The sequence below is a fragment of the Cinclus cinclus genome, chromosome 7 (genome assembly GCF_963662255.1).
Source record: "Cinclus cinclus chromosome 7, bCinCin1.1, whole genome shotgun sequence".
Taxonomy (NCBI): Eukaryota; Metazoa; Chordata; class Aves; order Passeriformes; family Cinclidae; genus Cinclus; species Cinclus cinclus.
The window spans coordinates 7,374,824-7,401,321 of NC_085052.1; the positions used below are offsets into that span (position 1 = coordinate 7,374,824).

General features: G+C 34.9%; 1 protein-coding gene across 1 annotated transcript in view; it reads right to left on the reverse strand.

The window, feature by feature from the left end:
- ATRNL1 (attractin like 1) overlaps positions 1 to 26,498 on the reverse strand; it is a 431,538-nt gene that overhangs the window by 282,438 nt on the left and 122,602 nt on the right. The window contains exon 20 of the mRNA XM_062496081.1: positions 18,327 to 18,420. Within this exon, the coding sequence (XP_062352065.1) occupies positions 18,327 to 18,420 (94 nt within the window). The remainder of the gene's footprint in view (positions 1 to 18,326; positions 18,421 to 26,498) is intronic.

Genomic DNA, 26,498 nt, shown 5'->3' on the forward strand with positions numbered 1-26,498 from the left:
TATTACAGAGCTATAGAGTTCTCATCTGTTTGCATTTGATCTTCCTTGCATTCATTTCACTTTGTTTTCAAGATTCTGGGATGGGTTTCATTTGTTTGTTTTTGTTGTGTTGAGGATTTTTAACAAAATCACTATTTCTATAAGACTATAATTTTGAGGCAATTTAAGGAAAAAGCAATTTCAGAAATATGTAATTCAGGATGCCATACATACACTATAATTTCCAGAAAATGCTATGAAGACAGGCAAGTTACTTTTTGTCTTTCTACTTCAAATTACGTATGGTAACTTTGGTCATTTTCTTGTCATTTAAGACCGCAATTTAGCATAATACGGCAATTAATATTTCCAAAAACATGAGAAATTCTGACTAAGCAAAGGCAAAAATGACAATTCAGAAGCAAAGCACATCACAGATTTTGGAGTGGACACTGTAGCTCAGTGATAGCAAAATGCTGCTTATACATGGATGTTCAAGAATACTAAATGTAAAATGAAGACAAAGGTATGAATAAATCAGTCTCATGGCTTTCTCTAGGCTGTCAGCTATACAGTATTAGGGAATTTTAGAAAACAGTCCTATTATCTGAATAATTGCTGTACTTGCAACAACCTCTACAGTGCTAATGACAAGTCGTATTATAAAAATGATACACAAATACCACAGATGTTTACGTGTAATGCATTCTGCAATTGGCAAGCTATCATTCTTACCCTTCAGAAGCCAAAACTCTAACCATTACATGACATTTTCAAGCAACTTTCATTATCCTGGATGACTTTAGTGTTTCTTATGAGATATTCAGAACTTTGACTTCCCATACTTGTTTCCTATGGCATCAATAGAAATTCTCAGAGAATCATTAGAAAGCAAACAGGGAGGCATTGCAGTTCCCAGACTTGGAGCTTCCTTCTTGACCTGCAGGTCTTTAATACAATATTTTCGTCCATCGGATCACTGCAATATCTATACATCTATCCAGTATGTTGTTCTGCTAAGTTCTCCTCAGCCTCAAAGAACTTTCTTTACCCCACCCCTGCATAGCAGTCTATCATAGCAGTGTTATTGCCTACCATCCTTCTGTTATGGGTGTATCTGATCTTTTTTTAAGTCCTTTTTAATATCTAGGGTATCAATCCCATCTAACCTGCACAATTCTTTATTTGACTTTATTAAAAAATATATCAATCCAAGAGATAGAGAAATATCTATTAAGAATAGAACTCACAAAAGTGTCTGGGTGGCTGGAGAAAGGATAAATTCAGATAGATACATCTGCTTTTCCCTGGCCTCTTGCCTATAGAGAGCCCAAGTCCCCATTAGCCCATTATAGCACATCACCTCATGGATTTCCTGGAGCAGAGATGATACTGATATTTCTTTATGAAGTGCCAAAGAAGTGTAAATAAGTGTTGCTGTTTGTGTTGCAGCAGCAATACTGTAACTGCCAACACTTCAGTCTTGGCCAGCTCTCCTCAAAAAGTTATTGGATGCTTAAGAAGAAAACTTAAAAGGAATGGCTGTAAAAGGAAAAAAAGTTTACCAAAATGAGACTGAAGCCTCATGGCAGGGGACTGGGAAGTATTTCATAATAGGAGTTTTGCTCTGTCAGCCCTGATCCATACAGACTGTGTTTATATGGGGTCTGATGGGCAGGCTGCATAGGACTGCCATGGAAAGCAGTGCTTGTTCCTGTGTGAGTACTTACAGTAAGCACTGAACAAGTAATCCCAAAGGCTTCCCAAAGGACAACTCACAGAACAGAGCATTTTTCAAACGCACAAAATCTATCCTAAACAATATCAGAAGGAGAAAAGAAAACAAATATTTTAGGTACTGTAAGAGCTCCAGTGATACAACTTGCAATGGAGGATAGAAATCCTGCATTCCAGCCAGGAGTGACTGGGAAATCAAACTCCTACACTCCTCCAAAAGCTATTTTATTATTCCACCCCATGTACCTCAAAGACTCAATCCCTCAGCAAAAAGGCCATAAGACAGCAGCTTTACTAGGACTTATGATCAGTAATTGATCCCCCGTATTCTGTAAGCATCACACTTGATGCTTGAACTGATTATTGCTAGAATTACCTGAGACATAAGTATTACACTGGGTATGATCAGTTTCTTTAGAGGAAAAAATGTTCTTTCTTTGCTTTATGGGCTATAACAAGGCTGACAAACCTAACGAAATACATTTGTAATTAACATGCTTCGAAATACAACGTAGCCCTTTTCTGTATGTATTCTGAAGAGACCAAGACTTGTCTTTTCAATTTTTAAAAAGTTTATAGTGCAAAATATGTAGGTATTAAAAAAGTATTTCTGTTACTGAAAAATGTAATGGAGTAATAAAAACTACATTATGTGCCAGATCACAGTCCTAAAAAACCCCATCTGATCACCTAAAACACAAAAAACTATATTCAAAGGGCCAAGGACACAAACCAGGCACTCTTACAGTCAAAAACCCTGAGACTTGACTATTTACTAATTTTTAACTAAATACACTAATAAAATTAACAGTTTCTGCTCGTCCCTTAGATGGGCTTTGGATCAAAGAGTAACCAGTTATGTGGCCAACTCCTTTCCTATTCCCGTGTGATAACAAAGAAAAAAGTGGTTAGAAAGAAAAGAAAATTGAATGCTTTACGGCATGCCCAGAACTGATGGAGATGGTAGATTAAGGGCAAAAAAATAAAAATCATGATTACAAAGTCATGAAATTTACTAAACTGGGACCTTTCTTGACGTCAGAGAGAAACAAAGAGAACGCAGGAGGCATACAGAAATCCTATTTATTAATCCAAACATACAGTTGAGGTGGGATATTACTGATGTGGAGATTGTGTGGGTACGGTTACGGCATAATCCCTTCACAAGTCTCTATTTCACCAGCCTTGAGTGTTTCTATTTTCTATCCATCATTTTCTCACTGTCTGTTGGTTTGCTTCTTAACTCAAGCCTGCATAGGATAATAGGTTACAATTACATTAACCGCCTTTCATCTCAGTTTGAATTAAATTTGTTCTGCGTGCCAGCATGAAAATCTGTCCCCAGTCATTTTGCTTAAGTCAAAGAATAATAAACTCCCTCGGTCCAGTAATTTAGCCAGTGGTTTTATTTTATGGAATATTTTTTAACTGAGAGATAGTATCAAAATTACAATTTAGGAGGAAAGATTCAGTTACAATATTTACCAGTTATGTGTACATATTCTGCATTATAGAGAGTGATTTTGAAAATATTTAAAGTACAATCCCTTTCCTTGGTTGTTTTCACATTCCTAACATCTTTTTTCTCACTTGTTTTCTGACTGGGTTTCTAAGTTGGGCAGAAGTTATGTTATAATCTGCAACATTAACCCTAACTTAGAAATGCAAAATATTTTAATGCCAATTGAAAAGTATTCTGGTGACTGAAATGGTCCATCATGACAGAAAAACAAAGTACTTGTTACCTTTTCCATAAATAAGAGAAAGAAATTGACTGAGAGCACAGTGGAGAGATGCACTCTGAGGTGAATCCTCTTTTGGGACTGTCAGAGTGGGAAAAAAATCCAACTAATTCACTCTCTGATCATTCAAAGCTTCTCTTCTGGATTTTTGTTTTAAAATAAAATGCAACTGGAATGACCCTGTGATTTCAAGGTCTACTTCAGGAGTGACTTTAGAGAAGTGTCTTGAGCACCACATCAATTTTGAAATGGCAGAATGTTTTATAAGCAATCTTGAGTTCTTTGATTCATAATATTCACACTACTCATATGAATGAGCACACATTCAAAGGCAAAATATTAAATTGACAAACGCCTCATAAGAAACAGACAAGAACTACAGTGAAATTTGCTGTATTAAAAAATTATGTGCACCATGTGATCTGCTGCCATACAGAAGAAAATTCTGATAATCAGATTTGGATTCTGGAATCAAGAAGCAGAATTTTCTGTAAGGAATATACGCGAATTTTAGCTATGACTGCTAAATTTTCAGAAAACAATGTTCATACAAAATGTTACCTGGTAGTTTTTATTACAGTGTGTTAATAGAATGTATGACAATTTACTGTATTATGAGCATGCAGAATATCAAATATTATACACTATTTAGAAACACAGAAAGCTTGATGTATCTGGAATAAAGGTCAATATATCCACTATGAAGGAAGAAGATGTATTGAAATAATCTTTGAGCTGCACTACTGAATGCTTCTTTTCCATTTCTAGGCCAGTATATAACTGGAATAATTAAATTAGAACTTCTACCATGTTTATAAAAAAGCTTTCATTCTTTCTTCTCCTCATGAAAGAGGCACTATTTGCTGAATATTCATTGTAGTTTATTTTAAGGCCAGTACTTAAATTACACCTGTTACAGAAAATTTCATTTGATATAAGCATAATATAAACAAGACACAAGAGATTCTTAAGTTGAGGAAATTGTCAAAGGCTGAGGGCACATACAGAGTATGCATGGGTTCAAATATTTCAGTTAAAAGCAGCAGCCTCCTCTGACATAACTAAGTCAAAAAACAGCTTGTAATGATATTAGAACTTGAACCACACAGAAATATTCTAAGAACATTGAGTAGACAATGAAAAACAGGCCAATGCAACTCTAAAAAACTGAACACAGAGAAACTTCCAATGAAAGCTTCTGAAGGGCAAATGTCAAACCACTTATTAAATCACATATTTATCTATTTTCCAAAAATGTAAGAGCAAAAGCAATAAAGTGATGTACAGGAAATGTTTCCTGAAAGTCAATGACAAAAAGACAAGAGAATTAAGAAAACAAAAACATCCTGATGTTTTTATTTTTCTTTTTCTCCCCTAAAACCAGGGTGGAAAATGCATTTATTTTTTTACACATCAGGGCAGTATAAATAAAACAGAAAATAAAAAGGGGGGGAGGAAGGGGGAGGGACCCTACAGTACAATTTAACCAGAAAAAAAAAGCATTTTCTGGGAAAAAAAAAAAAAGGCATCTTTCACAAATAATGGATTTACATAATTCCCACTTATGAATCTCAGAGTTGTTTAACTTACACATGTTGGCACTGAACAGCAGTGGAGTTGTTCATCTGTTTAGATGTGCTACTACCTCTTCTTTTATTCATAAATATAGAGAGGGCAATCCTATTCAACATGAAGGACTGATTTATACATTTTTCTTTTCCTACAATCACCATTTTTCACCTTCAACTTTACCTTTGCTCACAAAAAAAACACTTTCTTTACCAAGTACAGAAAACACATAAAAACGTCATAAGGAGAAGGAAAATGAATGAATAAAGAGAAGCAAAGCATTAGGAGTGAAAAAACTTTGTGGACTTGTTTTTTGAAACTCTCACTGCTATCCTATACGTGGTATTTTTCAATTAGCCTCCCAAGAGTAGGGGAAACAAAAGTAAACCATATGTTCTGAATTGTCACCAAACCAAGGGGATATCCCCTCTTAAACCTCAGGAACAAGGTGTTATCATGTATTAAAATATTTATCTGAATCAGGGCCCAAATCTGTGATTAAATCAACACTCTACGTAAGAGAGGATAAAATGACCTAAAGGAGAACAAGATTAGATTTTGTAGCAGCTGTTAGAAAGTAATTGCTGTCCTTATCTCCTTACAGATCTTGTAAGAACTCATTTCCAGGACATTTTTTTTAAGTCTTCTTTATGAAATCTGATTTATTAAATCTGTTTCAGCCTGACTGTTCCTTTACCCTTTAATTCTTATCACTTCTCTGTGAGCAGCCCAAAATCTTTACTTCCAGGACAATGAGTCCTTTTTGACACATTCTGTAGGCTGGTTTGCCAATATTGCTGTGCTCACTTTGGCCTCCTGCTGTATTCCAGAATTCGTAAATTTATCTTTGTTTTGTGCAACACTGAGAAAAAAAGTGTTGTAGCAGATCAAATTTTCAAATGTGATTATAAGTTTGCTTTGATCCTAAATCAGGCTTCTGACACTACTTAAAACAGCTTTCCTAGCTAAGATTTCACTCTGCCTTCTAGTACTTTTGTTCTTTTCTTAAATTGCTGAAAAATTCCTTTTTGTAATATAAAAATAGTATATAGAGATGGAGAACTAAATCTTTAAGTCAATCCTTCTGAAGTGATAATCTAAGCTGCTCAGTCTCTACTGCCGAAGTTCAGCATATCATCAGTTTCTTGGATTGATTTATGGCCTTCTAATCAAACTCCCCAGCCCCATTATCTAGTCAGCTGATAAATGCCATGTTTTTCAATACAACCACAATAAAAAAAAAATAGAAGGCTCAAAGCATGCAAAGGTTGTGCAGCTTAATTTGTATTTTATACTTTCTAGTGGTGATTATTCAGTACAGAAGAAGAAAAGAATAAGGGAGCATTTCTAATATTAAGACATTATCTTTCAGATGGTGATTACAGATAGAATTGGTCCTATGCTATTTCTTCTTGGCTTATCATTCCCTGAAAATACCTTGGATGTGATGGAGGATTTACTTTTTGTATCAAATGTGAGTTTGCCTTATAAGAGGTAAAATATTCCATATACTTTTCAGTAATGTTTACTGTAACTTACTGTCTTTTCAAGTTTTCATTATTTCATGTCACTCGCATGATAACGCAGGCCAAGAGTGAAAGCAAAGAAAAAGGATGTTTATGTAGGCACATGTGCTTTTATACGTCCTGCCTGCAGAATTCATTATCCCAGATAGTCCATCTCCGGATTTTTAAACCGGGGTGAAAAACATGTTCCTCTTAAACAGACAAAGCTGCAAGCAAGGAAGAATATAGCACAAGGAATTACGACAGATTTCAGAGACCTAATAAAAGGATAGGACTTCAACCACATTTCTGAAGCAGCCTATTTTTCCTTATGTTAATTGTTAAAGTACAACTCAGATACCGGAAGTTTTCTAAGCAACCTTAAAGTGTTGTGTGCAGTCTCCTCACCTAGCCAATCATTCCAAGAATGGAATTAATACTTCTTTCCATCATTGATGCAGGAGTGGCACAGAAAGCTTCTCCAGCACTGCCTGTACTTGGGAGGTGGGGAAGGATGAGGACATGGGCTCTCCTGCAACAAATGCACAGGTAGGGGTGGGCGGGAAAGAAGATTCAATATATAAGAAAACCTACTTGACTGTCAGATGTCTGCTGGAGCAGAATGCAAGTTCGTTGCAGGCTCCTCATGACGAGGACTCCTTAAGCACAATTTATCACTGTGTAATTGATGTGCATATTCTCTGTAACTATCAGAAGCTTCACGGAAAAAGAAATGAGGACTAATGCATTTCTCACTCCCATGTCTTAATACCAAAACACATTTCTTAGTTCTGTCTGTGCATAGCTTTAATCTTTTGTGTGCATTCTTCTAATACTCTTGCCAGCTACTGAAGCAATTTAAAACTAATAACTGGCAACAATGTGAAACAAAATGTCTTAAGTTTGAAATCAGAAATATAACTATTCTGGATAAATTTCTATCTATATGTAAAGATATGCAATTGACTGAAAGAGGAAACAGAAAATGAAAATGGCAGTAGGAAGATGCATATTTCATCCATTAGAGACCATAAGAGGAAAAGAAAAGCAATCTTTCCATCACCAGGAGATTTCTATCAAATAGTGTCTTTAGTACCCACCTGACCTAGCCTTTCCTTATTGTCCTATAAAAAAATTCTTCCCTTTCTCAGTAAATAAAATACATGACTATCACAAGCTGAAGTTGATGGATATATCTATCAGTGGGTTTTCATCACAATGTAGCTTCATTTCTTTTAGTTATTTGTAACATTTTGAAAATAGATTTTAAAATAACAACAGGGTGTGGTATTTTGAGCAAGTTGAGCACTGAGCAATCCACATCAAGCAAGATAAAGAGGCACTATTCCAATTTCAAACTTAGCTTTGTGTTGATAGCTTAGAGAGAGCTCTGAACTCTCACACTGGTATTTTCTTTTCCCATTGCTACCTCTACACTTTCACTTCCTTAATGACAAATTGATTAAACCTGATGTCTATTTCAACTTTAACAACTCTTGTACCAATTATTAATTACCATACTAATGGCCTATCACATGTGAATTATAAGCCCAGACCTATGCTGCACAATGGGTATTGTTTTATCTGAGAGTTAAGAACTCAGAATAATGAAGGGATTTTCAGTTGCTTTGAAAAATCACAAGAATTGTAGATCTATTAAGAAGAATTTGAGATTCAAAAAAAATGGTTTATTAAATTCGCAATTTAAAAATAATAAAATGTTTGGATTACTACATACATTGAACCTGTGCACTGGTAACAAGGAAAACATGGGTATTTTGGATAAATCTACCTTAGAAAACTGCTTTTCTTCAAATAAAAATTGTCCTCCACAATGTATTGACTTGGATAGAACAAGCCCTGACAGCAGAGTCCCTTCAGCCTTTTCTCAGTCCTCATCAAAATTATGTCATCAATTGGCTGCAATAAGGAAGAACACAATCATTTAAAAGCCACTCAACACTCACTGCAGTATTGCAAACCTGGTTTTCAACAAAACAACTCCACAGTAGCCAAAATGTTCAGTTAAGTGCCAATAAAAACAGTATCACCTTCAAATAATTCAACCTGACTTTCTGTTAAATGCAAAACTTAATAGATTCCATTGAAAAACTGCTTTCATTGTAAATTCTCCTTGAACACTTTCTCAGCCCAGCTAAATAAGGAAAGCCTGGAGTGCAAGAGGACTATGTTATATCAGTGCAACTCAGGAAAGAAATACAGTGTTGGTTAAATTCCAACTCACCTCCCATTCCATATATATTTTGAATTTTCCACACAGTGAAATAGTAAGGGAAATAGTTATTTTGACCAGCAATATCCTAATGCTTTTTTTTATTTGCATAGTTTCCTGATAATTCAAGAGAGAACTATTCTGAAACAATTCCTACATATACTTCCCACTGGATTAATTACAAAGTTATTTTATAGCTTTCCAAAAAATCCATTTTAATAAAGTTCAGACTAAATTTAATCAAGTCTCTCCGAAAATGATGGATATTAATAATATTCAAACATATGAAGTATAGATCAGGTCAAAGAATCACTCATTTCTATCTAAAATGATTTTTCCTTAAATTAAAACAGAAAAAAATATTTTCAGTCATTTAAAAGGCGTAAGTGCTAATAAGTGTTATTCATCATTTACTAAGAACTGATGTTTTGTCCCTCACTAATTGTTGTCATTTCAGGAAGACACAGCTTTATTTAAAAACAAAAAAGGAAAAAAAAAGGAAAAAAGAAAAAAAAAGAGCAAACCCAACAAAAATGGAAAAGGTGTTTGGGGGACAGCCAATACTATTTAATAAGCTCACCATAGAATCTTCCCCATCAGAAATCTCAAAAAAGGTCAGAATTTACATGAACATGCAAAACATACTATTTTCAGAAACAGCTAGGGTTCCTTTGAAATCATCTCAGTTTTACAGAACACCATCAAGTGAGAAGAAACCACATTATCTGCCTCAAAACTGAATATATCTGTGGCCCACAATTTTACCCGTTTTTTTTTTTTCACAAATAGAGTTTCCATTACTGAGTATTTAAAGTCTAGCAGCAAGTAATGAAATATCAGTTTTGTGTATTGAAATCAATGTCTGTAACTAAATAATAATTTTCTTTACAATATATCTCCATTCTCTCTAAACTTCAGCCAGCCAAACCTCATTTTTTCTGATAATCAGTTAAGGAAAATGAACCAATTCTTTCTCTCTAATAAAATACTGTAGAAAAATCTTACTAGATACTCAGTACAGTGGTACCATGAATAATTCAGGGAAAAAATTTCATGAACTTTTTTTTGCTAGAATATATTTAAGTGCTTCTACCAGAGAAGGTTAAGTATGTAATTTAACCTTGATAGAAACCACAGGAGAAAGAGGAAGCTGTACAAACAATTGAAGAAACAATTAATACATGTCCAGATGTAGCAATCCAATAATCTATCAGTATACTGGTGGTTTTATACAGCAAAAATAATTTTATTTTTAAATAAAAGGGATTGATGAAGGGCACAGCAATACTGCTGTAGGTCCTTCTTTTCAGTTCTTTCTGATTTCCTTTCTCTCCTTTGCTGAGAATTGACAAACTGCCTCTGTCTATGATGCTACAATGATAAGCACAGATGGAGGCATGTCAGAAATCCTTTGGCTTTCCTCCTCAGCTCTTTTCCAGTACAAAGGACCAATAATGATAGATAACATTTTGATAAGCCATTTTTAAAGATTTTCTGTATCTCCTATAGTAGCCAAGATCCCCTAAGAAACACCGAAAATTGAAACCACTCTGACACTATTGATTTCTCAAATGTTTACTAAAACTGACTAGTGTTTGTGTATCATGAAGGCAAAAATAATAAAATATGTCAAATTCTTTGCTCTAGATACCAAGTCCATAAAAGTGTACTAGCAACATTTTTCAGTTTTCTGGAAGATGGTCACCTTGAAAAGGTTTTGTCTTCCATAAAGTTTTGTAGGACTGTTTACTCTCAACATTTTCGGGTTTTTTTTTTAAATCTCCTTAAATATTTGCCTTCCACAAAGGAAATATCACCTTCCTCCCTTCTGCTCCATAGTTAATTGTCCTAAGCTGACTGCAGTAGCAGTAGCCAGCAATAATAACAGTGATGTAGAGGGTTGTTACTGTAACACAGCATACATTGAATTTAATCAGTTACAACAGAGCAGTATATAGCAGAATTTTTAAAAAGAACTCCCTGAAATATCTGTCTTGTCAGTCACAACTCCGCTGACAGATTTTTTCTGATGACAGCAGGACGAGTAGCCAGAAAAGCCATCAGTTATTTTCTTTTCCTTCTCTAAGGTAAATAACTTATCTTTAACCAAAGCAGTAGAAAGGGTCAACCAAGTTCATACTCTACTGGAAATCTGTGTTTTGTCCCCTGTGACTGCAGAGTAATGCACAGATCCTATCTTATACATACATGGAAATTTCTGATTTCTGAGATTAATCACTGCTCCCATGAACAGTGAGAGTTTATAATCCAACCCCAGCAACATGAAAGAACAGAATAATTATAACTAAAGGTAGTGACCATGATAACCAGGCTGCATGTATTTATGTTTTGTGAAGACCCCAGCATTACATCTGGCAGAAAGAACAGACTATAGTGTTGGGGTATTTGGTTCATGCAGGTGAGGAAAGACAAATGGCTGGTAGAGCCATATGTTGAAAAGAAGTTTGTCTCCACTGTCAGCAGCCTCCTCCAAGTGTTTTCAGAAAACAAAACACCCTACTGGCTGTCTTACAAGAGATTCTCCAGTCTCCTTTGCATTTTCTCAAAGCAGCAATGCAGATGGTGTAACTGCAAACACCTCTCCCACTGGGCTGGTACTTTACAAGAAGAGTTGTTTATACTGAGTTCTGGCTTATGTGACTTAGGTTAGTGAGCATCCCTAACTCGGAACTGAGTCCCAGGCCTGGCACAGAGAAGCAATCCCAGGTGCCTCCATTGCACATCCTGGCAGATGCAATGCAGCAGGCCCTGTCATTTTCAACAGCTTGAACTGGGGTTAAAAATGACAGCCTCATGTAAGTGTTTGCAACCTATTCTGACCCTGTCTGAGACCAAGACAAAGCATTGGCTATGCAGATGTGTAATTCTGCTTTAAAGATAGCCCTAGGCAAGATGTAAAGCCAGCCAAAATCCAAAGTCCCTTTGACCTCCTTCTTCCTAAAAACAAGCACAGAAAATAAAGTTACAACTTCGCTGGGTAAGAAAAAATCAGACTCAATAACAAACCAATTTTATGGCAGTCATAACCTCCCTTTCTCTCTTCTTCCCAGTAACTCTTCCACAGAGCACAGTCTATGCTTGTTTCTCTTTTTCCTGTATGAGTAAACATCAGCATCACTCCCACTCCTAATTTCATCTCAGTCCAAAGTTAGTACCTAACTAACTGAAGGCAGAATGTCTTCAGTTTATATTTAGCTTTAAATCTTTATGAGTCTATTTCAGACATAAAGAAAATGCAAACTTGTCTATTCTTTTCAGCTGTACTATTCTAATAAAAATAGCATGTAGAGGCATTACCTTAACTGTACATCCCTAGACAACTGAAACTTTGCACCAAAAAATTCCTAGCATTTTACATAAAGAGGTTTGCCTTACAATGAATGCATCCTGAGCACTGGAGTTAAAAACAGGTCACACTGGCATGGGATTTGTGAAAGGATTGGGCAGCCCACCCTGTTCTACTGCTTTACTGATATAACTTGCACTGAGCAAAATAGATTATTTAAATGCCAGTCACTGAATGACATGGCCATGGCACTGGAGGAACAACTTTCAAGAACAAGAGATTCACTTCTTTTGAAAGAAAATCCAGCAGCATATATTTTTCAAATGGGAAACCAAAAATATATTAATTAAATCTCTATCCAGCATGCATACAAATTGCAAACCAAGTGGGCACAAGAGACAAGGACACTGCTTGCATTTCTTCTTTAGCCAGGATTGTTTGAATAATTGTAAAAAATACTGTTTTGCTCTGTGCTTAGCATTTTTTGGAGGTAGCCTGAAGAGGAATGACTATAAAAAAATCTTAGAAAAAACTGAATCCCAGCGGTGAGAGGATTCTCCACTGCTGAACTTGCCAAACCAAGACATTTTTATATATGTGCATACAGTCAGTTATGGAAGATCCTAAATTAGAAGCCAAAGCAGAATTATTTTATTCTCATGACAGAGAAACTCTCGTGCCCAAACTACTCCCCATTTTCCAGACAATTAGTAGTAAACTTAGAAATATAAAAGGCACATTTCATGGGACAGAACACAATGAAGCCCCAAGGAGCTCTGCAGCTTCTCCCTCAGTCACTACCTCATTGTCACTTCTGCTCTGAGAGCACTGACTTTGGGGAATGATACATGGCATTCCAACTCTAGATCTTTATTTCCGTGAAACCAGACAATTTCCTGAATTAAATGTAATGTTTGGAAGTAACAATGCTTACAAAAATTAGAGTTTCATTTACAGAGAGCCTGCAACTCCGAAAGATCCCAGGGAGCCTCATGAACTTTACATATAATATACTGAATGAGCCAAAGCAGACAAAGGGAGCCTACTGTAGGAAAAAAAACCAAAACAAAAAAAAAAAAAAAAAAAAAAACCAAAAAAAAAAAAAAAAAAAAACACCACCACACAGAAAGGCCAAGAGCAACATGCAATACTGACAAAACCCCTATTTTCCTTTACTTCAAATTTTAGATCTCAAATGTGTCAAGTGCCTTCTGAGGGTCTGAGCCATTAGAGTGCATTTGGGTCATGTTCTAAAGCTTTGATATTAGATATATTGCTTAAATGAAAGCTGCAATTTAAGAAAAAATGATTGATGATAGAAACACTGATTAAAAGAAAAAAAATCTGAAATCTCTGAAAGATCTGACAATAATTACTACATGTAGAGCAGAAAATGAGTACATTTAAAACGTAAATGTACTCATAAATGTTGAAGTAGGAGTTTTATTTTATTGTTCTCCTTAGAAACCTAATGATCCAGCTCTCTTTGAGAACCAGCTAAGGGCATGAACCTGTCCTTACAGAGGCAAGCTAAGATTTTCAGGCAGCTAAATAAGAAGGGAGGCAGTTGCTAAACCCAACATTGCTGCACTCACCAACAGCTACATGACAGATTTTGCTGGAATTCTCCTCCAAACATCCTAAGTAATGGAGTAACATGCATTAGCATGTCAGACTTTTCTCTTAAACTGAAAACTCAAGGACTGGACTCAGCATGAGCACCTCCTATCAAATACAACCAAATATGTAAAACTAAAGGTGAAATATGATCAAATTATAGAAAGAAAAAAAAATATAAATAAATAAAAAATAAATAAATAAAAATAGAAAAAAGTGTTGAAAACAGGAAAAAAAATCCAGAATGGTATTCCTGTAGTAATCTAAACCACTAAATATTATACTTTTTAACTTTACTTTAAGAACCACCAACCACCATGGTAACCACTATTAAATGGATTATATCTTCAATTAGGAAAAGGAAGCTTCTCAATAGAATAAGTGGGTTTTTATTGAATTTCCAGCAACAAGAATTCCTTTTTGTCTATTTGGTTTTGAGATTTGTGTGTGTGTCTCTGATAAAGGAAATTCAAATCAAGTGAATTTATTCTATGATAGCTGCCAATTCTTCCCCTACTGGAAAGCAGCAAGATAAGCTCTGTGTGGAAATAATTGGGAAAAGATTTACTCTGCTATCTGCAAATAAAGCTGCAGTGATATCCATAGGATGGTGAATTTGACTCATAACTCAGCATACTTTTACCTGCCTTTCCATCTGGTAAGAGGAATTGTGCCATTCTGTGGAGGGAAATTATACAGAAGAGTATGGCTGGATATTTTAAAATCTTATGTGCAGCAGACTGTCAATAAGTGCTTATTTTTTATGCACAGATCCTTACATTATTAAATAGCTATTTAAAGCTTACATACAGAAAAGATATTTTCCACATAATTATCGTATATTTTTATAAATAAAATAGCATTTCTTCCACTTTTACAGAAGACCTATGTCTAAGAAATTAATGGTGTGGATATCTATGAGAACTAAAATGAGCAATACATTTTATAATCTTGAATGTTTCCTTCTTACAACTATATCAAATATACTATGAAATGTGAGATTTGAAATAATACTTTACCCCCAGTATTTTCCTCCCAACTAGTAGTTCTTCATTACAGAGGTTTTGAAGCCCAATTTTAGCCCAGTTCTTACATGGTGATGACAAAAGCTACAGACACATCACCAAGGGAAGGCTCTCACTTGCAAGAGCCCAGATGTACTGAAGCTTCTCAAAGAATTATTTAATTACTGACTTGATCCCACCATTTTCATATTTTCCTTCCAGGCATCCAGCAAAATTTCTCTCATTTAATATCAAAATTTGAACTTTGAAACATCCCCTTAGCATATTTTGCGCATTCCCACAAACCTATTCCCCGAAAAGTTCCCTTTGTATAATCCTGCATATGGATACACCAAAACATATGGAATTTTGAAAACCTCTGTTGACAGAATTCTATGAGAAAATAAAATCAGCAACTCGTAAATCAAATGTTAGAGAAAATTAAATTTTAAAAACTGCCTTGAAGCAGTAGTTTTCTCCTAAAAGTATAGTTTAAGTCACCATGATTTTCCTATTACTACCAATCACATATTTATTTTTCAAAAAATTAAGGGGAAAAACAAGAATCCAAGTTATTTGTATCTGTTTTTAATGTTTACAGTCTAGTTACTTTGAATAATAAAATCATTCCGATAATTTCCTCATGATTAGAAGATTACTAAAGGTTTTTACCAACTGAAGCTACCAGCTTAACAGAAACAAAAATATTAACATTTGAAAAATATATGATCACGTGCCATTAAAGAAACATTATAAAACAGAATGCAAATGTGTGCTCCAAGCTGCTTTGCAACACTAACTTTGTTTTCACAAATGGCACTGTGCTTCATGCCATCTAACAGCACAATTAAGAAATTAATAAAACTGAGAGAGGGATATGCTTTAAAAATGCAAATACATATATAAATAAACCAAATAAGATCTTCCATAAAAGCACAAAGTTGATAAGGTAGGAAAAGGAAAGGGATAAAAAGTGTTATAAACCTTCCCTGATTTCATAATACTCTGCCCACAAGGCATGGTGTGTACATAACATGTACACTAAGCAGCTAAGACTTCTTAATCAATAGGATTCTTGACAGAAATATAAATCTAACTTCCTCACGGAACACCCAGAATCTGGAATTTTCACTGAAGTCCTTATTTTAACAAGCCAGAAGGTTGTAGGTTTGTTGCTGAGATTGCTCAACAGCCTAACTAGACCGTAGCAAAAAAACCCCAAAACATTCATCCACAGCCATGAGAACAGTGTTCCCACTTTGAATCAAGTTTCAGATGATTTATACAGAATATAATAAAGTAATAAATACAAGGAAAGCATTGAGCTGATTTGAATTTCTCCATATATATGCAATCATTATCCAGAAGATATCTTATGATACATTCAAGAGAGGTTGTGAGTGTACGAATGATTTTTAAAGAGGAAATAGTTTTCTATTTTTTTAAACATAATAAAATATAAATCAAGTCCACATTCTTCATATGATGTTTAGAATGAGTATGGAACTGCATTCAGTGACTCATTAGTGATTTTTTTTTAATTAATTTTTTAATGTTCTTCATCTCCTGATCTTCTAAGGGAAATGGTTAAAAAGCATTTGATTGAAACTTCCATACATGAATGGATCACTCTCTCAAACCAGATTAAAATGACAAATTCTAAACATATCATTTGATGAGGTCCTCCAACTCAAAATCTGTGGTTATTTGCTTGAGTGCCTATGAACCCAACAGATCTGAATCTCACAATCTAAAATGTCATCAGAGCAAAAAAAAAAAGCTGCAGATTTTATTTCAAAAAAAAAGAAAAAATAAAAACACCTCACCAACACTTTAAAATACCAGATGTTTTGACACCACAGCTTGCCCTGGACAAGCCTTTGGTTTGTGTATGAATCTAGAAGGGGAATGCATTACATGTGACTAAAAAAGAGATTTTCAGTCTGAAAGTGCAATTTTAAGTTTACTCTTGAAAAGTCAAAATGCAAATTTGTTTCATCTGCATCATGGAGTTGCTGTAACTTCTGACAAGGGAAGTCCACAACTAGAAAAACCTTCTCTCTTCTAGTTCAGTAAGTGGGATAAAAGAACCTTTTAGGAAAGACAAACTCAGGACAGAAGACGGATACAGCTGAGCAGCACAGCCAATCATATAAGAAAAAAGATCCAAATCAGAGTGCAAAAAAGAGCAATGAAACAGATACAGGACAAAGGACACAAAAGAGTGCCTTATGTGGACAGGACTCAGTAAAGAATTGGCATTTTCAGCAGAGAAACTGTTTCCTGTAGTTCAAGTGTTACAAAAGACAGAGGAGAAATTGTTGGGTTTTTTTATTTTTCCTGTTCTTTGTATAATTAGAATGGCATCAATACAAGGCCAAAGCTGGTAGCTGGTAATCAGATCACTCATTAACACCCAGAACTGATTAATCCTATGGGGACAAAAAGAGAGAAAAAAGACTTGTCTCTGAAGACTTAATTCAGTGTTTAAAGATATTATCATTCCAGCTTTTGTCATGATAAAATTTCATCACTTAGTCTTAATCTTGATTTCCCATCTCATCCAGAGAGTCTTCAATTAGCTGGACACAGAGGGAGCAGGGGAGCAGTAGAGCTGCCAGCACAGCTCTTTCTCATGGATATACACAGATCCTCTGCAACAGAAATTTTTGTTTCTTTACAACTTAACAAGCAAAGTGCTAAGGGTGGGATCCAAGCTAGTTCATTGAGTGAATAAAAGACAAATTCACAAATCCATGTAAGTGGATGTCCTGTGGCAGGCAGAGCAGAAGCAGCTGGCACCTCTCCCTCCTGGGGAGGAGTCAGCTGGATTCAGCTGTGCCTTTTCCCCAGTTCCAAATAACACTGCTAAGAGAAGTTTGTTGCCAGATACTATTAAAATAATGATAACTGCAAAATGAATAAAGTTCCTATTAAATAGCGTGATGTACCTGATAGAACAGACTGAAAGAAACATCTTTAAATAAAAGGCTATTCACAATTAACTTCAATGTGTCATTTCTCCTACCTGGTAAGTCACTCGAGTACTTGGATGTTTTTAGTACTCCATTTGTTATGAAAGTGCAAACTCTTCCTCTAAATACAAGAAGCCATTCCAGTGCTAAAAAAGAGTACTGTCCATGATAGGTCTACACATTCCTATGGTCTCGATTTTATGATGTGAGAAAATGTCTAAAACACCTTGGTAAGTTACCAAAAGCCTAAAAATTGAATCACTGTAGATTCTCATCAAGATAACTGACAAATGTAATTATTATAATTACCAACTCATATGTATTTTTTCCTTACACTAATATTTTAGAAACTTAAGAGAAAGGAAGACAAATAGAGGTAATTCTCCAGTTTGTTCTTGGAAACAAAATAGATGTTTTTAAAAAGTCTTTAGTGTCTTCAAAACATTACCAATATTTCTGATGTAATTCTTCAACAAAAGTCTAAGTAATAGAGAAACTTCCGGTGAAATGTAGGGAACACTATATCCACCACTAAAACATTAGCAGGTCAATCACAAAATCCAGTACCAAAACCAGGATGTCAAATGGAAAAGAACAAAAGTGATTATTCACTAATCAGGGATTGCAGCAATTTTAGGCTAAATTCAGTTGTACTCACAGTTGACACTGATCTCCTTTGATTCCCTTTGTTGTGCAGAAACATTTTCCTGTTTGCATGTGGCAGATATTTGCATGTCCACTGCATGTGCAAGCTGTAAAATCAAAAAGAAAAAGTGAGATTTCCTCACTCAGACTTTACGTAATAACTATGAATGAATATTCACAGATTTTAATACTTCATCCCAAACACATTTCCTACAAGTTGTATTGAAATATATATCTATTACTACTTCAGTTATAATCTTTCAGAAAAATTCACTAGCATATCGCTTACTTTATCTTCTGCAGAGTTAAAAATTATTCATGTGACATTAGAGGCTCTCCACACCTTATTTAACAGTAGTTTGAGAAAAGCTATTACAACCTGGTATTTCAATGTGCAATACAGAAAATTATTCATAATTCATTTTGCTATACAGGGTGAAATCCTAACCAATGACAAAAGTAATGACAAAATCCATTTAGTTTGAAATGTCTAATTAAAGTATTATTGCAAATGTTTGATCAAAGACCTAATATAATTAGAATTCTTGCTTTTTTTGAATTATTCTTCCAATATAATTAGAATTCGCAAAAGCGAACAAAAAAGAAATCTCTGAAACCATTTGAACAAAGGTGGAGTAAACATGACAGGTATAGTCCACAAGAAGCATTTTCCAGAAGCAGGAAACAGGCAACTTTAAAAGCTCTTGAAATCTGAACTGGAGGAGAATCACAAGAACATCATCATCTAACTCCACTTAAAGGCCAAAGTAATTCTCTCCACAGTGGTCTGCTCACTGCCACTCTTGCTGCCTGATAGGTTCTCACCCCAAAATCATCTTCCCATTCCCAGTTCTTGAGCTCTCTTCTTCCCTTTCCTTTCCATGTTTACTTGAATTACTATCTTGTTTATGCAGTCGTTTTTTATTCCTAACCAAGTGTACAAAACTTCCTGATTTTGCCCTGGTAAATGTGTCAATATATCCCCATATCAATGGAATAACTCCCTGGTAATATTTGCACCACACTCAAAGTCTTTCTTCAATCCAAATTAACTCTGAACCCACCATGATGTTCATATTATGCTTTCACTAAAGTTTTAATTATGACTAAGATAAAGAATTTCATATATGAGGTCCTGCTTGGGAACAGATAGAGTACCAAGTGGTGACCCGTATAAGATAAAAGTTTATTCTCCACTTTATAATCTCATATTGTATTCCTATCACAGACTGAGTTTTAAACTTCCCTTATACTGATAAGGAATAACACACAATAAATCCTTCTTTAACAGTGTCCCATCCCATACACCCTCTCACAACTCTGCCACAGCCTAAGACAAATAGATAAAAAGGTATTAGACAATGTAAAAACCTAATTAAATGTAAGATATTATTGAAATAATATGTCTATTTCAGGACTTCAATGGTTTGTTCAGCCTTCAGAGATGATTAAATAGCACCTGAACTTAAGGAAGAATTCTTACTAAGGATGTGCCAGGCATTCAATCTCCCTGCAAGAAAGACCAAAAATTTCTATGCAGCACATAGTGATGCATTATGTTTTTCTCTCTTTCTCATAACACAACACTTCTGAAAAATACCTCCAGCTACCACAAAATCCTACTTTTTGTAATTCTGCTATCCTCTTGACACTCTACAATAAATGCTCATTAAAGTGCTGCCACTACATTATCAGTTACGTTTTTCCCAAATCCATACATGTTTTCCACTCTACATTCATGGAATTATTATTTTGGCACTTTAGGCTGGAAAAGCCTCTTCACAAAAGTTAACTTCAATTGTGTAAATCTTTGCAATGCTTTCAGTGAAAAATACAGGAATATATTCTTAGCAGGTTATTCTGCTTATAGTTAAGTGCTCTTAGCAGTGATGCTCCATTACAAGACAGCACAAAAGTTATAAAGGAGCTAAAAGGGTGACTTCAGAAAGCACATTCCAAAAGCTGTCATTGTTTTGACAAACATAAAAGCTATTGCCAACTAATCTTAATTGATTGCTCCCACAATTATTGCTCACTTAATAGGAAGTAGATCACAAATGTGAAAGTGGAAAACATAAGTGATTATACAGCAGCAGCACTTCAATGAACATTACTCTCATTCAGCAAGTCCCTGTTAATCTCACTGTTCCTGGATAACACCATGGAAAAGCACAACACCTTTGCATTTAGACTTTTTAAATATCATCTAGAAAAAAATCTGTTTCCCAGCAATGAAAGCATATTTTAATAAGCTTTTTATATGCAGTTAATTATCTCAGGGCTGAAAGTGTGTGTTGAAAAATGGATTCCTACCAATCTGTGGATCTCTGTGTGGGATGTAACCCAAAAAAAAAATTAATTCAAGCCATCACTACTGTTACTGAAGCAAATGTGAGTGCATGTGATCAAAGAAATGCAATAGCAGAAGCAGGACAATACTGTAGGACATTTGGAAGAAGATTGGCGTTCTTCCATTACCCCAATATTTCCACACTCCTCTACACATACTTTCTTTAGTATTTTCTATTTGTTTCTCTCTGCTTAATCACTCTCAGTGAATGGTTTCTCTTGGGACAATAATGTAGTCAACAGTTAAAACTGCAGCTAAGGTAGGATTTTTCCCAGCCAAATGCTACTAGAAATAGACCAAGTCTTGGAATCAGTTTTAAAATTGTATTTTGTACCAATCATTGTCAGCTGGCAGGAATTAGGAAAAGAGATTCAATTTCTATTTTCCATACTTTTTTGAAGCCAACACTTCAGTTTGTGGACTGAAAGGGGTTGTCAAGAACTGGAACAGGCTGCCCAGGGAAATGGTGAATTCACAGTTCCCGGAGGGATTTAAAGGATGTGTGGATGTGGCACCTGGGGATGGGGATTAGTGATGGGCTTGGCAGTGCTGGGGTAAGGGTTGGACTGGGTGATCTTAGAAGTTTTTCCCAAACTAAATGGTTCCATGATTCCATGTACTCTGTGCTGCACTCGGACAGAAACAGTGAGTTCAGCCCAACTTCAAGTTTTCCCATACTACTCTGTGCATTCATCTCCAACTTGGGTTTATACCATGCGCCCCTGCTTTTGTTCAAACAGTTATCTAAAATACTTAACTACCATGCTTTTTGCCAATAATTAAATATTTAAAATAAATAATCTATGGCTCACAATAATTACCTGCTTAAAAGATATAATTTAAACCTTTGTTTTGTTATCTTTTACATATTAAGTGGAATGATCACGTTAGAGCTTTAAAAACAAGAAAAAAACTCACCCTTGCAATATCTACTCTATTTTTAGGGAAATAGTTGCTCAAAATACTTTTGTACAAAATGCAGATTCTAAGTGGAACAGAAAGATTATATGAAAACAATATAATCCAGTAGAGCAAATCCATGCTTCAAAATCACAACCCTATAGAATTTATTAAATAATAAATCCAACTATGATTGATTCCAAGTTGCCTGCTCAGCATATAAATGTTCTTGCTGATGCTGACAACAAAAGAATACCCATCACTATTTCCTTGCAGTGTGCATTTTAAGCAATTGAATTTAAAAACACTTATTTCTTAGCCCCCATTTCCAACATACAGCTGCAAGAGCATTTTTTCTCTCAAATGGAGCGTACTATAGATGGTGACTTAAGTAAATATGTTTGCCTACATTAAAGGTTGCTAAACCATAGCTGCACATGGATAATTACTCTAAGACACCTTGCTGACACTCTTTTAAAGGAAAGCTATGACAATACCATTAAATATCAAGGTGTGCTGCTTCATTAATTTTGCTAACATTGAAGGCATAAGGTAAATCAAAAGAAAAGGAGATACAGTGTTTCTCTTAGAGCAGACCAAGTAAAAAATAGCAAGTATAAACTTCTATTAGATCCAACTTTTTAATGCTCTTTCCCTGTAAATGTTCACCTATGTAATCCATTAGTCTATTCATATGACAACTGCCCTAGAGAGACTATTTTCTACATTGGTAATATTGCAAAACTGTCTAGTCATTTCATTCTCTAGAAATGTGTATTTAGCTAGAAGCCCCTGATATCTTTTTTGTACTCAACAATTCTTTTTATAGGAAATACATCCATTCAGCCTTTGAGACAGGCAATGTGCAAGCAAAAATGTGCCCAAAACACTTCTGCAGTATCATTAATTGAATAGCATTAAAATGAAGCTTAAGAACTTCTGTGAAGCAATGACCAATAAAAACAGAAAACAAAAACAAACAAAAAAAAAAAAGGAAAAAGATGTTATTAGAAAATACTTCTGTACAGGCAGAAATGGAACTGTCATTTTACTGTGACATGATTATCCTCCAAAACAAATCAGTCTTAATAGAATAATTAACATATATATAACTAATTTTATTTTCCTCTTTCTTGGTTTACCTCATGATTTCTCTTTCTTTGGTCTCAATTAATTTTTATAGTAGCCTAGTAGCACAGAAAAGAAAACACAGGTATACTACCACAGTGCTAAGGGCTGTGAGACAGAGAAAAAGCAAACTGAAAAGGCAAACCAGTGGATTTCTGTCACTCAGATATGGAACTTAAAGTCATAGTAAAACACAGACAATTCGACTCAACCTTGAACTAATTCTACTGAGATCCTGTGACCACTGGAAAGGCAATTACTTTTTCCAGAAAAGCGACAGTGAAGCAACCTGGAAATCACAGGTGTCATCTCCTTAGCTTTTGGAGTAAACAGACATTCCAGAAGTGGGATATTTATCCTAACAAGCCCAGAAGCAAGCAAGAGACTGATTACCATTGCCAGAAATCAAAATTTAGTTTGGTTGAACTTACAGACTACCTTCATCAATTAAAATCTTTTTGTTTGCTCTTTAGCCATTTTTGCTCTGGTAAAATAGCTCTGCAGTGCTTGCATTTCATTATTCCTTCTGTTCAAAGCATTCATCCTGAAAAGTGAACTGATTTCCTTTGTTTATTTGTAATAAATACCTCTCAAGCAATCACAGTAAAGCTGTCTTTTAATCATCAGCAACTAACATAATAAAGACAGCTTGGAAAACCATAATTTTGTTCTATACAAGTAGATAATGGAAATGCAACACACAAGATTTACACTGAAAGAACCTTTTTTCTTGTTAGGAACTGAGCAGAATCTTGAACAATTAACAAAAGTTATGCTGTGCCTGAATTTCTCATGCTAATACTGAGCCACCTTACAGAATTTTTATAGCTTGCTTTTGGAATAATAAGCATTTTCTACCAAGAAGCATGCTGAACCAAAACATTGCTACATGAACTTATGAAATACAGTAGCAGCAATTTCATGTTTTCCATGTTAATTTGTTTGAAAAGCTGAAACTTCTACACTAACTTTTAACATAGAAAACTGAACCATTCCTAGAGAAATTATTAAAAATACTTTATTTGGATTTAAGTTTAAAATGTCATATTTATCAGTTTCCTTTTCCTTCCTTACACTTATTAATTTCATTTCTAAACATAAAATTAATACTAGTTACCAAGAACTAAATAGCCTACAAATTTTAGTCTGGGTTAACCTGCAGGTTTTTAGAGTTCAACACAAAACGAACTCTATATCTGATGTCCATTCTGAGATGTGTACGACTTTTTCAGGTAATAAAAGGCCTATTATCATTATTGTTGTTGTTGTTGTTGCATCTTTTTGAATTTTCTTAAGCTAGCAGCTTCTCTACTATTTTGGAAATTGTGGTCAAAAACCTCCTTTCATCAAAAGGCTGTTATTTTCCCCCCCCATTCTCTCTAAAGAGAACACATTGTAAATTATAACAAAAAAAAATATTATAAGGCAGTATTAAATGCAAAACTATTTCAAAACATTCAAAAGTTATCCATAGCAGCCTTAAAGGTAAGAAAAAACTCCAGTCTAAGGTGACAAACATCTGATGTCAACAACTGGTGATTGCAACTATTTGTGGGTATTTGGTCATTCAGAGTAAAAGCCCCCAAAAAAGAAATTACTTACACAATTTGTCATGCAAAAATGCCATGAAATTTAAAGAAGTCAGCAAATCATTTCCCTCCATTAGCCATTTGGAGGTACAAAATACTACTGATTTTTAATGCATTCCATTGAAAGGGAGGCTATTTTTTTCCTTAGATTACTAACATGGTCTGGCATTATAATGCATTTCATTTAGCACTCAGAAAATCAACTGAAATGCCATTACAGGTTTTTTGTTTTTTTTTTTGGGATCTTCACTCGATCAGTTGAGGAAAGAACTGCAGGATGCCTCAGAATCTATTTTCTCACCAACTGGAGGAGGGCTCCCAAGCCCCTTTAGGAAAAGGGATAACCATTCAATCCAAAGCACATGTAGAAAGGGAGATGCAGAAATTAGAAACAAGCAAAATTCCTGCTTTTGGGATCAGAAGACTGGCTAAAGTCAAAGGCTTATTTGAGGATCAAGTAAGAGTGATTTAAGAAAATGTCATCTTCAGTTTGCAGCTGCCTGCCCTCAGTGCCTCCTGAGCCAGACACAGCATCTACATGGGCTCTTGACATCTCCTTCAATACAGGGTAAAATATGTTTGTTTATCAGAGGCTGACAAAATCAGTACATTTCCAGACAGCTGAAAGTTTCTAAATCATGCCCTGACTACCTCCTCTAGGAACATCATTTGGAAAACAATGGATTTACACATTTCATTAGGAGGGTGAATATACTGATATAAAGCTCAGTACAGTACATCAGAAATACATTTTATAAGTATTCCATACCACATAAAATAAATTTATAGCATGTAAACTTGTAAATAACACAAAAACAAGAATGCAGAGCAACTGGTTCATGATTGTCAGAAACTGTGTTCCACAAGAGCATGCAGGAGGACTTGATCACTATCAGTGAGAGCAAGAGAAATGTCATTAATCATTGTAAGTAGTTTAAATAAGCACAGAGATAAAGGAATATCATATAAATCAAACTGCTGTATCTCTTCAATATCTGTAAAAGCCATAAGTGGTGATCAATTAAAGCACGCCTGAATTCTAAGTTCTCAGGATAAGATGCTGAACAAGCACAAAATACCTGCTACTTACACAGATTAAGATAGCACAAGTTGTTCCTATCCTTTTTACTATTTCAGATATTTTTGTTGCATAGTAGGCATCCAAAACAGTTCAAATTAAGGTTTTTTCATTTTTCTTTTTAAAAAAGCTGCCTTGCTCCCACTTCACTTGAGTAAATTAGAATCAGCTTTGCTGGATGGAGAAGTTACACTTAGGCAAAGCAGCCTAGTGTAGCCATCAGGCTTAAGAAACAAAACTGTAGTTGATAAAATTGGTTACTAGTGATTTAACTACACAAGTACACTGTGATTTTTCAGATGGAAAGAAAACTTCCTAAGGCAAGAAAAAAAAGTCAGTGGTTCTCCACAATCAACTGTTCCAACAGCAATCCTAAGATGATGCTTGAACCCATACTTTGCCATGCTGACTCTTCCTAAAATCAGACCATTCTGCTATGAGCACACACATCCTGGTTAGGAAGCAAAATCATATTTAAAGAATCAAGAGGTAGCTTAAAACAGTTGTACTTGACAGGCAGTTTATAAAGATCTCCTGTATGCAGTCAAGGAATGACATTGAAGTGAACAGGCATCCTGTCAAAACCTTCTGAAATCTTATGGCCATGTAAATAATCTCTCTCTGGAGGTTAATCATGTGACATTCAACAGTTTCTTCTTTTTTCTCTCATAAAATTATGGACATCTAAATGTCTATTGATACTTGACCATGATACTTTCCTTGAAGTGTAACTCCAGGTTCTTCACTTAAGATTATTCTAAGTAGGTTATGGAACAAATGCATCTATAAAAATTTTCCTAATTTTAGTTTGAGTTTTTTGTTTGAACTGACATTTAATTGTGCTAGAAATCATACTTTATAATAGAGTTCTAATCTACAACAAAAAATCAAAAACAAAATTACATATGTACACAAGAATTAAAAGCATATTGAGAAGTCTTCTTAGCACATTTTGCTTGGCAGTCAAAAAAAAAAAAAAAACCCAAAAAAAAACCATTGGAACAGTAACTTATGAAGATGTCTTTTTCCAAGTTCCTCAACTAAGTTTTCCCTATGGCAATCCATTTTCAGTTTAGTAGCACAGGGCTAATTTTGAATATATTCTGATTGAAGTGAACCTAATTCAAATTCATAACCAAG